Source organism: Vanacampus margaritifer, chromosome 4 (assembly GCF_051991255.1).
Source record: "Vanacampus margaritifer isolate UIUO_Vmar chromosome 4, RoL_Vmar_1.0, whole genome shotgun sequence".
Taxonomy (NCBI): Eukaryota; Metazoa; Chordata; class Actinopteri; order Syngnathiformes; family Syngnathidae; genus Vanacampus; species Vanacampus margaritifer.
In genome coordinates, this window is record NC_135435.1 from 29019987 (window position 1) to 29037732 (window position 17746).

At 38.2% G+C, this 17746-nt stretch overlaps 1 protein-coding gene across 2 annotated transcripts in view; it reads right to left on the reverse strand.

The window, feature by feature from the left end:
* Nucleotides 1–700: 700 nt before the first annotated feature.
* rhpn2 (rhophilin, Rho GTPase binding protein 2) overlaps nt 701–17746 on the reverse strand; it is a 29791-nt gene continuing 12745 nt past the window's right edge. Inside the window, exons 4-14 of one of the 2 annotated variants that reach the window (XM_077564008.1) lie at nt 15123–15198; nt 14748–14825; nt 13286–13410; nt 13034–13200; nt 11939–12283; nt 8907–9026; nt 7154–7348; nt 6996–7042; nt 5819–5965; nt 3829–3984; nt 701–3033 (exon numbers count right to left, since the gene is read on the reverse strand). In XM_077564008.1, coding sequence (XP_077420134.1) covers nt 2806–3033; nt 3829–3984; nt 5819–5965; nt 6996–7042; nt 7154–7348; nt 8907–9026; nt 11939–12283; nt 13034–13200; nt 13286–13410; nt 14748–14825; nt 15123–15198 — 1684 coding nt within the window. In that variant the 3' untranslated portion in view covers nt 701–2805. Of the gene's footprint in view, nt 3034–3828; nt 3985–5818; nt 5966–6965; nt 7043–7153; nt 7349–8906; nt 9027–11938; nt 12284–13033; nt 13201–13285; nt 13411–14747; nt 14826–15122; nt 15199–17746 lie in introns of both variants that reach the window. The other variant, XM_077564007.1, reaches the window with a different exon arrangement.

Genomic DNA, 17746 nt, shown 5'->3' on the forward strand with positions numbered 1-17746 from the left:
CATCCGCAGCTCGGATTGGCTCGCCCTTTCTACCACGTCCAATCGGAGGCGCGCTTGATTTTGCCTAGCAACCGCATGCTTAGTCATTATTTTTGTCTGTAGAGGGCGACAAGGTTCCATTAACGACACTCAATAGATTTCGTCCATGATTATTTTAATCATACATTTTAAATATTAATACAAACTTTTCACTTACAATCAAGTAATGATGCACTTGTCGTACACACTATAGTTGCTTGTGTTGGGGAAAATAGATCAGATAATGTGCACACATTTGTCTTTAAAATTCAAACTACTACGTAGAAAAAATATTTTGTATTTCATTTAATATAGCACCTGTTTGTCTTTTGCGTAAAGCAACTTATTAATATTGTTTCTACCAGTGGGGAAAAACATTTAAAATACAAGTAGACTATTTGTAAAAATATGTATTTGCAGTCGAGATTTTTTATTAAAATTAATTAAACATGCAAATCCTCTATAGCGCATATAATCACCCTAGGAAAAATATGTTTTTGACTAAATTGAATGCATCAGGTGATTGTGAAGAAAGGCATGTGAAAGGATTTCGTAAGATGTCATGCGAGTTTAAATACACCACTGTTGACACACTGGGTGTCCAAAGTCATTTCAGTCATTGCCGACATGCTCGTAAAAGACAACCCCCCCACCCCACACCCACACACACACAAGATAGAAATGCTTTTGTCCCCTTTGTTTTATTAAGATTTGATTCAACACAAAGACAAGACACAAAGAATTTCCAGATAAACATTTACATACACCACAGGAGAAGGTAATAATACAACAGCCCCAGATTGGAAGTCAGTTAGCGACATAATTTTTTGTTTGTTTGTAATATATGACATGGGTGTACAATATATGCATATATCTCAGGATGATACAATACAATTATTAATCATCACGATGAGCACTTTTTACGCTTTTACAACGCATCAGAGTGTTTTCTTATGACAATGTACCAGCATACACACACACATACAAAAAGGGAATAAAATACATACATTCTTTCAATGTGCACATTTTTTTTCCATTCGTAAACTACACAAAACCCAACAGGAACATAATATTTTTCATATGACATAAATAATAAATTTGATTATCAAACATGTATAAGAATCTACTTTGTAGACAAAAGAGATGAGTCCAACACCGCAAAAGTGTCAACAAAAATGGCCGCAGTTTTTCTGTGGAATGTTTAATTAAAAGGTGATGTGGTCAGTCTGCTCCTACATTCGTATTACAAGATGCTCTATGATTATTATGGACGTGCTATGGAAGTGTTCCTGTGCCATTTGAGTTGGAATTTCAAATAACCTGTTTTTAAATCTTCCATTTATCTCAGCTTTGAAAAAAAAAAGAGAAAAATCCCAGCACCCGCATGAATTTCACACTCACGTGGCACAGATATAATGTACTTCAGTAACTTTGAGGCATTTAGTGGTACACTTGAGGCAAACATTAAATCAATATTGTGTATTTACATTGCGTCTCAGGCACTCCCAAAAAAAAAATCATGCAAATATTTGGACAAATTGAATGTGTTCATCTAATGACAGGGAGTCTTTGTAGGTCGGGTCGCTAACTGACAGGTTAGCTCATCTTAGGAATCGGTGCACACTTTTGAGAAACAAAGTTGCGAAAACTAAAGTTAACAAGTGGCAGGCGGAGTTATTGTACTCGTAAACTCGAGGACAACCAGACGTGAACTTTGACCGGTTAGACTTCATCCTTTCAACTATTTTTCTTTACTCTGTGTGTGACTATTTTTCTGAATAATTTTTTCCTCCTCAAATTAATGTAACAGTATTTTATTAAAATTGTGTATTTTTAAGATGACACTTTTTATCCTTGCAGTGAATGTGACTCTTTGAATTAATGTGACGTTATTACAATTGTGGGTGTAACACTTGATTCTCTTAAGATCATGCTTTTTTAATTTAAAAAAAATTGGGGGGGGGGGGGGAAGAATGCATTTTATTATCCTCCAATATTTTTTTTTCTTAATTAATTTGACTTCATTCTCATAATATTGCAAGTTCATGGAGGGTGGGGGTGGCGGTATATCGTTAAATTACATTGTTGTCCTTCCAAAATAAAATGACATCCCCATAATCATCCTTAAAAAATATATTAAAAAAATACTCACGTATGTGCAACTTTATTCTCCTAACATTCCGACCTTTTTTCTTGAAGAATTTTTTTTAAAAAAGTGTGACTTTATTCATGTAACATAGCAGCTTTATGACTCAAATAAATGTGACTTTGAGGGTGGGTGATAAATCTTGATTTTGTTAGATTGTGCTCTTTTTATGTGACTATTTTCATAAGATGACTCGTTTTTAACTCCAATTAGCATGACTATAACATTCAAAATATTTTTCCAACGTGTCACGGGGGTTTGTTATCAAGATTATCGCGTGAGGATTAAAAGTAACGGTAGGGTATCGAGGTCGTCTGCCATGTTTTTTGTTTATGTTGGAAAGCGAGATTTCCAATTTCCTGTATATTTCCCCAAACGCAGCACAACGACTCGTTTACACTCTTTTCCAAATCTGACTTATTAACGTCACCAACTGGCTGGCTGGTCAGGCACTTTACTCAAAGATCCCTTTTTAAAGCTGTATGACAAAACCAACTGGTTAGCAGCTTAAAACATTTCATTCACTTGATTTTAAAAGACAATTTCTTCAATCAGCGGTTTTAACTTGGGAGGGTATAGGTGTGTGTGTGTGTGTACAGTATAAACATTCATTGTAAGTGTCGTGGAGTGCTCCTTCGTACTCAGTAGGCGTCCTTGTAGGGGCTGGGGAAGGGTTTGTTCCACGACTGCTCTGCGGTGGGCAGGCTGACGGTACTGGCGCTCTTCAGTTTGTTCTTCAGGCCCCAGCTGAGGAAGGACGACTTCTTGATGAGTTTGCGCGACTTGCCGTTTTTGTCGTCGTCGTAGGCCAAACAGATCATGGAGTACGTCTTGGGGAGGTTGCCGCAGAAGGTGGCGCTCTTTGCCGGCTGGACACACACACACATTACAACTTTCTATGTGGGTTTTTGTTGTTGTTATTTTTTTACTTGACATAATGTACTTTAAAAAGTTGTATTTTCATACATACGGCTATGTCTTTTGTATTAAAAAAAAAAATCACTTTATTCTGGTAAAATATTTCAGATTTTTTATAATGTGAAACTGCACCAAAAAAAATGTAGTTAATGAGATTTCTCATTAAATTATGTAATTTTTCACTTTATTCCAAATTGAAAACATACGACTATTTTCTGAAAGTATTTTTTTTTTTCCTATTACGTCCTGTCCTCTATGTTGCCTGAGATGCAAATTCATTCTGGTAAAAAAAAATCAAAAATTGTCTTTATTTGACAAACGTTTGATTTAATTCTTGTAAGGCTCAGGGGTTTTTACTTTACTTTTTGGTACTTGTTGAAATTTTTTTATTATTTTTTTTAATTTAAGTGTAACTACTCTCTGTAAGAGTGCTTTTTTTTCTTTTTCTTTTTTACTCAAACAACTTTATTCTCACAAGATGACCTCTTTTTAAAATTTTTTTTAACTAAGACTATTCTTGAAGATTATTAGCTTTTTTTTGTACTGTAATTGAAATAATTGTCTATTCTTGAGCAACATTATTTCTCATAAAATTTCGTTTTTTTTATATTTCACTCAAAAGGTACAACTTTATTCTCAGTATGGCTTTTTCAAATGCAACTATTCTAGCAAGGTACCGGTGGTAAAAATGAGACAATTCTCCTCAATTGAGTGAAGCGGAGAACGTAGTGTAAAACGGGCCTCACCATGGTCGGGTTGCCGTCCAGCACGCTGACCACCGTGATGTCGACGCCCTGCCGATCCACGTCCTTCAGCAGCCTCATCACCTCACCCACACCCATCCACTTGCATTCCGCCTCGCCAACGGCCACGATGTAGTCGCCCTCTTTCAGCCCGTCGGCCTGCCACAGACCAACGACAGCGTCAGACCTCCTGACACCGCAGTGTCAATATTCACACGCCAGGTCCGCTTCACCTACTTTGATCAGCAAACTCTGACTTGTAAATCAGTCAAAGCACTCTCTATACCTTCACAATAATATACAGGAATTGAGAGTTCTCCGATGATTCAATTGTTGAGGTTTATTTACTCAAAATGATTCTGTTGCATCGGTTCATTAACTCGAGCTGGCAGAAACCCAACGGACTGAGAGGAGTACTTGTTTTGGGAAAATTGTGACTCGAGATAGCAGACTCACCAGAAATATTGCAGACTCAGATAATTTGGTTGTAGTGTTTACTGATTTGAGTAAGGGGACTCACAGGAAACACCGCAGACTCAAATGATTCTGTGTTTTTGGTTAACTGATTGAGTCACAAATTGTGATCTGTTTTATTAAATAAATGTGCTAATACTATGTCCAAGTTGAATCCTATCTATATTAACTCATTCACTGCCATAATTATTATTATTATTTTTTAAAGATTATTAAAAATTAGGGGCAAGAGGCGATTACAATTTTTTATTGTAATTAATCGCATGACTTCACTAGTTAACTCACGATTAATCACACATTTTATATCTGTTCTAAATGCACAATAAAAAAAATCTAGGTTTTCATACTTTTGTTAACAAAAGTGGGAAAAAATGATAAACTAATATAAATAGTTAAAATTATTTTTTGACATTCATAGGCATCAATGGCAGTGAATGAATTCAAAAAATATATATTATTAAAAATTCGGGGCATCAGGTGATTCGTTTTTAATCGTAATTAATCGCATGACTTAACTCGCGATTATTCACAAATTTCATATCTGTTCTAAATGTACAATAAAAAAATTCTAGGTTTTCATACTCTTGTTAACAAAAGTGGGAAAAAAATGATAAACTAATATAAATAGGTGAAATGAATTTTTGACGTTTATAGCCGTCAATGGCAGTGAATGAGTTAAGAAGGTAAGAACAATGCTAATCTAACCCTATGATGATGTTTAGCTCCTTTAAGTCTCGAGCTCAGGTTTTACTTGCTGCTTTGAATCACCATTCAGGTCGTCTACAGTATAAACTCCAGGGAAAGCGGAGGAGTCATTTAGGGGTTGAAGATTTATTACAAGACGTGTTATTTTAAAGCTGTTCTCGTCAAACCTTAACTGAAGCCAGATGCTTGCCACCGACTCCCCTGCAGCACACTTTGAATATCAAATAACTTTATTGATTCGCTCTACCTTTACGATGAATAAACTGGACCAGAATAAAGCGCCTGATTTTAATTTAATTACGAGTCAGTTGGGCTCATTAATGGTCGCTGACTCTAATTAAAAGCCTTGCGGGCTACGAAACAGATTAGTGGTGTTACATAAAGCCACTCAAACGAGGTCATAAACCTCTTTAGAACCATAATACTGCTTTCAACTTCCTACACACTGTCTGTCTCTTGTGTTGACTTTAGTCAATGAACCAAGATGACCAAATCATACGAGTCTGTGGTGTTTCCACTAACTTGAGCCAGTGAATCAATTCGAACAAATCATGGTGCTTATGTGAACCGAATATGACCAAATCATACGCGTTATGTTGCGTTTCCGCTCACTTAGGTCAGCGAAACAACAGACCCAACTCATCTGAGTCTGCCCTCGTTTTCAGCTAGTTTCTGCTGAGTCAGCAAAGCAACACCGCGGAGTCTTTGGTGTTTCCACTAACTTGAGTCAGTGAATCAAATTCACATTTGGCATCGCCACACTTTATAAAGTGTCTTATTTCAAATTGACGGCAAGTACTACAGTAGTACTTACAGCAGCAGGGCAAAGGGGATCCAGCGAGACAACCTGGACCGGTGCGTCCCCCTTTAGGGTGAAGCCCAGGTCTTTGTCCTTTGTGTGCAGACGCACTTTCCGGGGTGCCGTCCAACGCTGCTTAGCAGAGAACACCGACAGAGGACCCTGAGTGGACACACATACATCAGACGTGTGGTTTATTACAACTCTATAATTAATTTCATTCATCCCAAATGGATCTGATTTGTAAGCATTCTGTACTTGCCTTCTTCTGGATACATTTCTATCTGCTGGGAAAATCTCTACTGCGCTAAATCCTATCAGTCTGTCATTATATGAAGGGATGACACGCTTTTTGGATTATTGAAGTCGGACAAACAGTCCTAACTAAAATCTCAAATTCCACGAATGGGTTCATGCATGTTAAGGTCCCCCCCAAAAAAGAAGTCACTTTAATTCATCAGAAGAAGTATATCAAAGAGTAGTAACTAAAATAAATAACATCACAACTTCTTGTTGAGTACTTGCACCACACACCCTTACACAAAATGGAAATTAAATGAGTCTTCTCCATTCTTCTTTCAAACAAAAAAAATAATGTACTATGTTTTTGTTTCTGCCACCTATTGTGGTGAATATGCAATTACAGTTTATTCTAGTACGACAAAAAAAAAAAAAAAGTTTGCAGAGGTAACACCCCTCCCCCCCGACCGACATTGCAAAGCCTGATGAAAATTGTATTGATTTTGCATAATCCAGCTAAATAAACAATAAACAAACTTCCAGCAAAAACAATACCTCTTATTCTTTTTGTGCTTGGTGGAGGTTGTCTATTAATGGGTTGTGTTATTTTTTGGTACAGGCACCACGTCACCACCACCAAATTTAGTAGAATTCGCTCGTGTAGTTGTTGGTTGTTGTTTTTTTCATAAAGACTACACAAACACCCCCCCCCCCCAAAAAAAAAAAAACTTTCACCAAACTACTGCTATTAAGTGGGAAACTATTTTCTGTTCCTCTTAATAGCAGTATGTGACCCAAGCACCATTCATTGTCCACCATTAGTGTTAATGTTTAACTTTTATGATGATGACAAAACGTACCGTACATATACACACATTTTAACACACAAACATTTTGAGTAGTAGATTAGTAACCCACATACCAGCCTCTGGAAAAAGTCGCTGACTTTCACCTTTAAGATGGTGGGAATCTCCATCTCTGCTGGTTGATCGGTTTTTGCTATATTAAAATAAATAAATAAATAAATACATACAATTGAACAGTCTTTATTACTACATTTCCAGAAAAAAAAAAAAAAGAAACTGCCAGATTAGCTCAGGGAGCGCTCACAGATAATATCGGGGGCGACCAGGTAGTCGGTGAACTCCTCGTCTGTGTGATTGTCGCTGGCCTTGTGCAGGGAGCGCTGGTGGCTGGCCTTCAGGATATCCTGCAGCACCTCCAACTTGTTGAGGTGATGGCACAAGCTGTAGATCCTTAGCGCCTCCTCGTGGCCCGCGATGGCGCGACGGATGTGGGCTCTTCCTGTTGGGGGACAGGAAATGGTCGCTTAAACTATTGATGCTATGATATTTGTGGACGGATAGTGATTGAGCCTTGTGCGCAGAAAAAAAAGAAGAAGAAAGGAATACGTTGATTTACTGTATTAAGACTCGCACAAACAAATTACATAATTTCTGTATAACGATTAAAATTAAATTAATTAATTAATAATTAAATTAAAAGTAGAATGTACAAAATCATTGTAACCCCCAATTTTTTTGGGGACAATACAATGTTCTACGCAGCCTGATGGTCTAAATATGGTATTCTGGTTAATATTGCGTTAGAATACGAGTTAATCCAGCAAAATCCAGCCGTTTTTATCCATCTCATCATCCTCAAGATGACATCAATGTTGCTTAGGGCTCAGGTAACAACCAATCACAGCTCAACTTCAGAAAACAGGTGAGCTGTGATTGGTTGTCAAGAAATGTTTAAGGTTGACTTTCATTTAAAAATAAATAAATAATTTATTCCCTTAATGTGGCTCAATGCATTTAATAACATAAAGTCCTAATTTTAGTAAACAATTCCAGTGCGTAATAAACCAGAGACTAAAAAAATATATACTTACAGTAATTTCTGGACTATAAGGCGCACCTGACTATAAGCCGCACCAGCTAAATTTGGGGAATACTTGAGTTTGTTACATATAAGCCGCAGGTCTTTTAATGTTACTGCACTGGGTTCCTGCTACTTTCTTTTCCATAATGAGGATTATGTTGTTTTAATTTGTTTCGTTTATTAAGAGCGCCATTAGCTCTTGACACATCTCAGGAGCTAATCTTCCTGGGGTCTTTTCAAATTCATTACAATCATTTCAAATACACATATAAAAATATATACACCTACACTCACAAATAATACATTAAACAACAACAAAAATAAATAAAAGTAAATGAAAGGTCAATGCCGTCAAATAACATTAAATAATACATACGTAATTGTAATACAATCAAAATAAATAAATAAATATGGTCCCCAATATAAATTAATTTACAAATCCAACACTTTAGCTCATTGTTACAATGTTCACATAATATATATATATATATATATATATATATATATATATATATATATATATATATATATATATATATATATATATATATATATATATATATATATATACTGTATATAGTCTCAAGTCATATTAATTATTGTGTAAACAAAAGAAGTTGCCGCTTCATTTTAATACTTCTCTTATTATTTTCTAATAACAAAAATCCAGGTAATGAATTCCATGCAACCATAGCTTTCGCTCTCGTTCTGTCTTTCCTACTGTATTTGGGCTCACTTGGTTTGTTTTGCTCTGCCTGACGCTCTTGCGCTTCCTTTATAGTGCCCCCCCCTCCCGTGATCTGATGGATAAGTTGCACCTTTGTATTAGCCGCAGGGTCGAATGCAAGTGAAAAAAAATAGTGGCTTATAGTCCTGAAATTACTGTACTCAATAATGAAGGCATGGCAAGAACAAAACAACAAAAAAATGCAATCAAGAAACAAGAGCCTATAGGGTCACGTGATACTGAACTTACCAACTCGTTCTCGCTCAGCTGGCTTCTTCAAAATGTCCAGAGGAGAACAACCGTCAGGGAGGTGATCATACACTTGGGACAAAGTCTTTTCCTGCTGGTCCTCGTCGTCGCTCGGACCCACTGGACACAAACAGAACACACACAAGTTTAAAAAAATAGATATTATAAAAAGAGACATGTTACCATATAAAACAACACATTTTGTCCCTTCAGGGACTCTGTAGTCGTGCAATTAATAGGTCCATTCATTCTTTTGCACAGGAATCCCATAATGAGCAGCCCCCCACTCTACCGGTACACTACTCCCCCCCCCCCTAACACAAAGTACTCTTCTTCCCCACACTTAGTCTCACAGCATGCTTAAGTCATTAGAGGCCTCAAAGATGTCATCACAATCACAAAAGAAACGGGCTTCCTTCTTCTCTCTTATTGGGACTTTACATTTTCCCTCTCAGCAATTCTTGGAGACAAAACTCTTTTTTAACCACAGTGTGTGAGCGTGTGAATGTGTGCGCGCAAGCGTGCGTGCGGTTGTGTGTGTCTCTAAATAGCCCTTTATGTAACAGCATTGGGGCCTAAAGTGAGTTGAGTAAAGTGATTCCATCCAGTAGCAGCAACTATTCACATCCCGACTGACAGTAATTACGGCTACATAAACCTGAACTATCCAATCAAGAGTTGGGCCGAGTATGACCCGTGGGCCACATAGGTCCTGCTCCGACACCACAAGCATTTACAATACTGTAATTGCCAAATAGTTACTTACTGATGATAATTCAGTTTTCATTATTTGCTAGGGAGGCAAACTTATACATGTAAACTTATGTATGTAAAAGTACATCAGACATTTTTTCAACCCGTGGGTGGTATTTCATTTTTGAAATAGCCTGGTCAGAACTATGAAAAAAACCAAAATGGGTCACAATAACACCCAGGGGTTGTTAAAATAATAATTATGCTTAAAAAAAACTTTATAGAAACATTACAAACATTATATATAAGGAATTAACTACTTATTTAATAAAATAGTCTAAAAAAGACTAAATAAATGTCATTTACTCAATCAATTTTAGGTGAAAAAAAGAGACAATTGATGCAATAAATAGAACATAACTCTTGATAATGTAACTAGTCATGGGCAGCAATAAAGAACGCAAAAGGCCGTACATGGCCCGTGGGCAATACGTCGGCAGCCTGTCCTCAAACATCACGCTCGTTTAGGATCTCAATCGAGTGTGCAGGTGTACCTCATAAAACGGCTGGAAAGCATATACAGTATTATCACATGCACAGATCAGCTCCATGAGTCACGGGAGAATGAAAATTAGAAGTTACAAATAGATAGTGGACATATTTTGGATCTAAGAGATAAACAAAACAGCTCTTTATCTATAACCTCAGTATCAGACTTCTATTTTTGGAACAGCATCTCCCAACCTTCACTGAACCAAGGCCCATATTTCATATTAGCAAAATTTCTCAGCACAGCAGCAAACAAAAAGGGATTATTACGTGTATTTGTGTGTGCAGATCACTACAAACATGTTTTGCTAGTCGAATTTTGCTTGCTCTGATCACTCAATCAGCAGACATAAAAATACTGATATGGCATGGTGAATATGAAATCTGATTGGTTACAGAAACAGTCCCATTGCTAATACAGTTTACGTTACATTAGGGGTGTGTAGAGGACGTGGTCAACGGGGACGGGGGCCCCGGGCATCCACACTTTGTTAAGGGACATAGTTGCCGACGATAGTGGATGAAGTGTCATGGTGAAAGGATGATCAGACTAATTTTTTGTAAATAAATAAATACAATAAAATAAAATAAATTTCATCCAATTCCCCTGCGTTACTTTGGCCTACCACTACTGATTCTAAGGCTCAACTGGGCAGACTAGATTAACATGACAACATGTTGAGGCTGAAATCTGATTGGACAAATAAAATACCATCCAGATAGTGAAAAACTGAAAATAGCACAGCCAGGGGGAATTTCTACAAAATGACAAGAGAGTTGGAAATAAATTGCTAAAATTAGAATTCAGGTTATAAAAGCATGCATGTTTGAAACGTCACAGTCTGCATCAACTTGAAGCCTCTCGGAATTTTGGCGCGCACAAGCTTAGTGGCGAATATTTTTAACTGAAATTTGTCAGCCAATTAATTTGCTTGCTCCCAAAAACGCATAAATACGTTCTACTTTAAATATTACCATGGTCCCAAAAACGTATATTTATACTTTTTTTTTTTTGCTAGAGCATACAGAAGGCTTTGATGCAGCCTCTGAACTGAAGAGAACGCTTGAAGCAATGGTAGTTATTACAAAAACGTCCAGCAGGTGGCAGCAGAGTATAAGAGATCAACCAGGGCCATGTTGAAAAAAGTTATTTCCCCCACAATTTTAAACAGATTTGTGAATAATGATGAAATTTATCTATATTCTGATGTTAATTGCTGCAAAATGGAAACAGATAGAAATATGCTTTTTTTCCTGATTAAAGAAAATACTCTAATCTTTCTTTTGGTATGTTCTATGTTTTTATAGCAATAGAACATTCTGTGGGCCTTGCAAAATCAGTCAAAATCGAGTAAAACAGCCGGGAGCGATGAGGGGGTTGCTTCAGTGAAAATGGCCGGGGGTGTTCTCAGATTAGCGGACAAAACAAAAGAGTTAAAAGAGATATGTTACCAAATAATAAAGTTATAATGTTAATGTTTAATTTGAAAGCATATTTTGATACCACACAAAAACATTCCTCAAAAAGCAACCCCTCACCCCTTAAAAAAACCTCAATTCCTCCACAAACGATCATCGTAATTCTTGGTGCCTTGTACTCTGGTTGAAGGAACAATTCCAAGCAGAATCAACATTTTGAAAGACTGTACATTTTTGGCAAATCTTGTCATGTTTGCTACTGATAGTGTTTGAGGCAAGCAGAGAAGGCCATGTTAGCCCTGATGACTCATCACTGAATACAGTGATGAGTCATTGTGGCAGCTCTTGACAATAAACATCAGCGGACTTACTGTGGTGGTCCAGCAGGGCGGAAGCCATAAAGTAGTGTGCCATGGAGCGGTAGTGGTTGGTCTTCACTTGAGACATCGTGGACCAGAAAAAGGGCACGTTGTCTTTCACTGGTGTCTGGATCATGCACTGGTGGACGTGGTCGTAGAGTTCCGACACCTTGGCCGCCTCCTGTGCCATCCTGAGCAGGGTCACGACCTCGTTGCGGATGCCGGGCAGCGCAAGCTGCTCAAAGAGACACTCTTGCGCCTGCGCCAGCATCATGCGGATGAGCATGGCCAACATGGCGGGACTCATGTCGTAGCTGGGTGTGTGTGTGAACGTCTCCTTAAGGTGGTTCAGGACGCCTGAAAGGAGAGGAATACGAAATATTGATCACTCGCACCTCAAGTCAAAGAACCCATACCAGTCAGTGCAACAATACAAGCAAATCATCAGATTGCTGGACTCAGAAGTGGCAAATCCAGATCCAGAACGTAAGACCCTGCCACAGTTGGCCTTTAGCCCCAGGTCATAGTTAGCTAGCTCTCATGGTGCTTGTTTACCTTATAAGGAGATAGCTAGCTAGCATCAGGGGCTAAAGCCAAACTGTGGCAGGGTTTTTACTTTCTGGACCTAGATTTGCTACCTCTGTTGCTGGTATATACTAGAGATAGACCGATATGTTTTTTTCAGGGCCGATTAGTAGTCAAGGAGGATGATAACCGATATTTGAAGCTGATATTCCTTTTTAGTAAAAGGGGGGATATTGGCACCACATTTTTTTTAAAATACAAATGCCAATCTTTACTTTGTTGTAATGTCTTAAAGAATGTTTATTGAACAATTATTGTAAAAATACCGGTAATCTTAAACTTTCACATTTCTTTGTTTTGATGTCGACCATAAACAAAAGGTTCTCAGGGTCCGCAGCATCTCTTAAAGTCAACTGAAAATTTCAAATAGTTCCCTGCGTTGGGTTTGGATTTACCTTTTATCGGCCGTCAGATTTTTAAAAAAGACCGATACCGACATTCGTCAAAATGCCCAATATCGGTAACAGTATTTCAAGTCACCAAAATGATACAACTGAGAAATCTCTGACATCATCTTCATACCTGCCGCCTTCTGGAAGGACGAAATGGCCTCCCTCAAGCCGGCCGATGTCTGCCGGTCGCTGCGGGTGCCGATCTGCGAGTAGAGGGCGCCCATATTGAAAAGCGTGCTGGCCTTCTCCAGTGACAAGTTCTGCTGGCACACAGGGACACCTGTGAAGGAGTCGTACCTGAGGGCAAAGATGAGAAGGATGTTAGTTGTCGGTCGCAAAAATTTGACATTGGAGATCAGCTAGCGACATTGTTTCATTGTACCAGGTGAAGAAGATGCTACTGTGGTGCGTGGGTGAGAAGAATCGACTCTCCACGAGTGGAAGATGGCTGAAGTACTTCGCCAGCAGCTCCACGCCAGCTTCGCTCCGAATTGGTGTCCTGCACGACTGGAAGACAAAATGGTATAAAGCTGGTCATTGATTTTGTACACATCAGCAAAACATGCAAGACTACTGCAAATCTCAGTCAACACCAATGATACTTAACCGTGGTTAACTCCCCCCTCCCCCCTTAAACATAGTTATACAACAGCTAAAATATACAAATTTCACTGACTCAGATGAGTTGGTTCTAATAGTTCCCTGACTTGAGTTAGTGGAGTCACTGGAAGCACCATGAACTCGAACGATTGGTTTGTATTGGTTCACTTAAAGTCAACCTTAAACATTTCTTGACAATAATATGGTATATGTGACCTCACTAGTTTAAACATGACATTCTGATTAATATTACATTTGTGGAATATGAGTTATGAAGCAAAATCCAGCCATTTTTATCCATCTCAGGGGGCGGCCATTTTGCCACGTGCTGTTGACTGAAGATAACATCAATATTGCTCGGGTCTCAGGTAACAACCAATCACAGCTCAGCTTCAGAAAACAGGTGAGCTGTGATTGGATGGATAAAAACGGCTGGATTTCGTTGCTTAATTCATATTTCACTAACCCAATATCAACTCGAATATCATATTTAGACGAGTGGGGCTGCGTAGAACATATTATTGTAAAACAAATAATAATAATTGGGTTCCAAATGTTACTAATTTTAGTTTTGAATCCATTTTGTATTATTTGTTTATTTGGTGTTAGGTCATTTAAAACAACCAAAGTCATGGTGGCTCAATACTTCAGTCTGGTACTGTTGTACACCTTTATGTAATAAATAAACTAAAATAAACTTTGTATTAATAGGGACAAAGTTGTTCCGCAGGTTTTGTCATGATACAGTGACTCATCAGGCCAATGTCGCCTTTGAGTTTTCACAAAGAGTCATTAAACTTCACCCTCATGCTGCAACTACCGGTACGCGCAATGACCATAAAAGACCAATTCAGGTTTAGTGTCATCCATCAGTCTAGTACACTTAGTACAAATTGGGTAGTGATTGGACAAAATATCTTGGAGTAGCTGGCTTTTGGCAGACCGCTGGAAATGAGCTGAAAATGTCAGCTGTAAAACAAAATTGCAAATTTCATGTTGCTTTTCTGGCATGTATTTATTTGTGAGACTTTTTGAATATCAAATGTATTGCTGCTATGAGAAACTGGATTAGCTGGGCTATTTTTCAAATCTGGGGAATGCTACCAAGCCAAGTTTCAGAGGAGTGAGTCATTAAACTTCACCGCCACACTGTTGTCACACACAATGACGAAAACAACAATTTGTGGATATTTAGCATCGGCAATTTTCAGACTTCTGTGGGAATGCCATGTGTGTTCGTCTACCTGCCGCAGGTCCATCAGGTCGGCAAGCTCCTCTTCGTAATTGGCGGCATCTTCGTTGTAATGTGAAGCAATGTAATCCTGTTGGAAGGAAACAAACAAACAATCATGACAAAATGATCTAATGTCTGCATGTTTGTCTTGAAAACACAATCTCTTTTTCTCATATTTGTACATTCCATAACAGACATTGAACCAGCATTTACAATCGGAAACTTCACCCTCCCATTAAAGCTCGTTGAGTTTCAGTATTGTTTTGTTCCTTGGTGAGCAAATATTTAGCATGGAAAACTATGCTAAAGTACGATGCTAAATTAGCACTTTAGACTTTTAGCTCATTAATCCAACCAGTGAAGCATCTATAATAGTGTATTTTACCTTAAAGGGCGTGGAGAAGTCAACTTCTTTGGTCTCCTTCAGACCCAAGGCAATAAGTGGGATGTTGGCAGTTTCCCTGGAGAGAAAAACACACACAAAAAGACAAGCACAGATAAGGTTTTTGTATAACATTGTTTCTTTAAATCATTCAAATTTCACCCTAATGACCACAATAATAGGCTGGCAGGCATTTTGTTTTGCAATTTGCAGAAACAAATAGATTACAAAATGTACAGTCTATCATAAAAGGAAAGACAAACTAGTAAAGCTAACAAACAAGGAATGTGATAAGATACAGTACACCCGAAACGTTTTCAGCGCTTTACTTTTCCACATTTTTTTATTATTTAAAATGGATAAAATTAGATTCTTTCCACAAAATTCTACACACCACATCCCATTAAAAAAACTAAAAAAACATCTATGTTGGTAGGGAGCATCTTTGTACAGCCATTTTCAGATCTCTCCAGAGACTTAGAATTGGATTCAACATGAACTCAAACATTTATTGAGTCAATTTTTTAAAACCGCTTTCCATGCAATTTTTCCCCAAAAATGTGAAAAAGTGAAGAGCTCTGAATACTTTCAAGATGCACTGTCATCAGACTGTCAGTTGTCATTTTAGCTTCTAGCATCATTTGAGCAAGAAGCATCACTACCTAGCTATTAGCACATTGCGGCTAACTAGCTAAGGCTAACTTGGCTAAGGTCCGATACAGAGCAAGAAATACAGAATTTGAAATCATTACTAGTTATGAATAGCTCAATAATATTGTCATGTAGTGGGCTGCATCATGCAGAGAATTATTTGTACCAACTTGAGGATGAAAGCAAATGCTTGTTAATCAGCCACTGTAAATTTAAAGTCCAATATAGAGCAATTAACACACAATTTAAATGTGTAGTAAACTAGCTAGAGCGCTGATATTAATTATTTTCATTTAGCGAAAGCGTGAAAGTTGCTATTTTCATCCAATCCTGAGCGCAGACGGACATGCGGATTAGGCAGATGGCGACGCTACACAAACAGCAGGTGTTTTGGATTTAAAAAGTCAAGAGAGGGCCTTTAATGTAAAACAAAGTCTACGCGCTTGTGTGTTAATGAAACTTCCTAGGGTGTTTTTTTCTCTCTCTCTCGTTTAAACGGCGCTAACGCCAAACAGGCGCTCATAAAGCACCGTGTTGCTCAGTGATCATAACGAGCCGCTGTGGTTAGCGGGAACTGCTGACAGATGGAACGCAGGTTGAGCTTGAGATCAAGGTGGACGATATGCAGACTTGACAAAGAGCTGCTACTGCTTCTGGCTGGCAAACAAGCTCGAGAGGATCAGGTTCCTGTTCCTGCTGACTCTTGTGAATCTCAGGCGCTTTCCTCTATTAAGAGGATGAGCTCACCACTTTATGGTTTGGCTGAAGGTTCTCAACCAATGGAGTGTACAAGTATCTGCTCTGAAAAACCTTGAAGCACACAGACGTATGCACACCCCCTCTCACAATTCACTGAAGTGTTCAAGACATGGAACAGACCCTGAAGGATCTTGTTTACATCTCAAAGTGCACCACATGAACCCTGAACTACATAAAAAAAAAAAGGGGGAAAATACTTTTGAGGTTTTCACAGTACCTGAAAGGTTTAAGGTAGCCAACCCCAGAAACAGAGATGACAGATTCAGAAGATTTGGTTGTATCGGTTCACTGACTACAGTTAGCAAACTTAGCGGAAACACTGCAGACTCGTCCCGATTTGGCCCCTTTCCCGATAAAACACTAAACTTTCTTATGTCTTCTAAGGTTGTCCTTTAAGATTATCCTGATATCAAGGGTGTGTTAAGAGCGTCTTTGTCACGATAATATGGTCACAAACAGGTTGGCGATGACAATCTTAAATATTAAACGCGTTCAATATTTACGACTAAAAATGTGTGAGCATAGACGACAACTCTCGAGTTGGGACACAGCCAACTGTGATGTGAACGGAATTCAGCCAATCAAAGAAGTCCTCTAACAGACAAACAAGGAAGCAGTGGTAAATAAAACAAAATATGTCCTATCCAATGTCGTTTTCTTAGGTTTTTTTTTTTATTACTAATTTCTAAAATCTGAATGTGTGGGGTCTGTCACAGATAAATATCTTCTAAATTTGAAAAATCCTTATGTTTGTACCAGGCCTTAGTGGAAACAACTCGGACTCCGATAACTGACTTGATTTAGCGGACACTCGGAATTTTTTTTTTTTTTAAATAACACAGATATTTTTATTGACTTCCTTTTTTTGGTCATATTGGATGGAAGTTGAAAGCAGCACAGTAACGTGAGCTACATTTACTTTCCTGCGCTACGTGTGCGATTCACACACAAGTGAGCTCACATTAAAACCAGCTGAATCCAACCAAAGTGAGCTACAATCAGGTACAGTGGGACCTATTCATGTGGACTCTGTGGGAAAAACCTAAAAGGATTCCCATGCAGTCTTCACGTTACCTGACAGAGAAAGCAATCTATTGTAGCTCAGTATGATGACGCGAACGCTGTTTGGAGGGGAGATCGGATAAGGGATAGGATAAAATGGAGGACGAGTGAATTCTCACCCTCTTGACTGTTTGGGCTCACGAGAAGACTAAGAC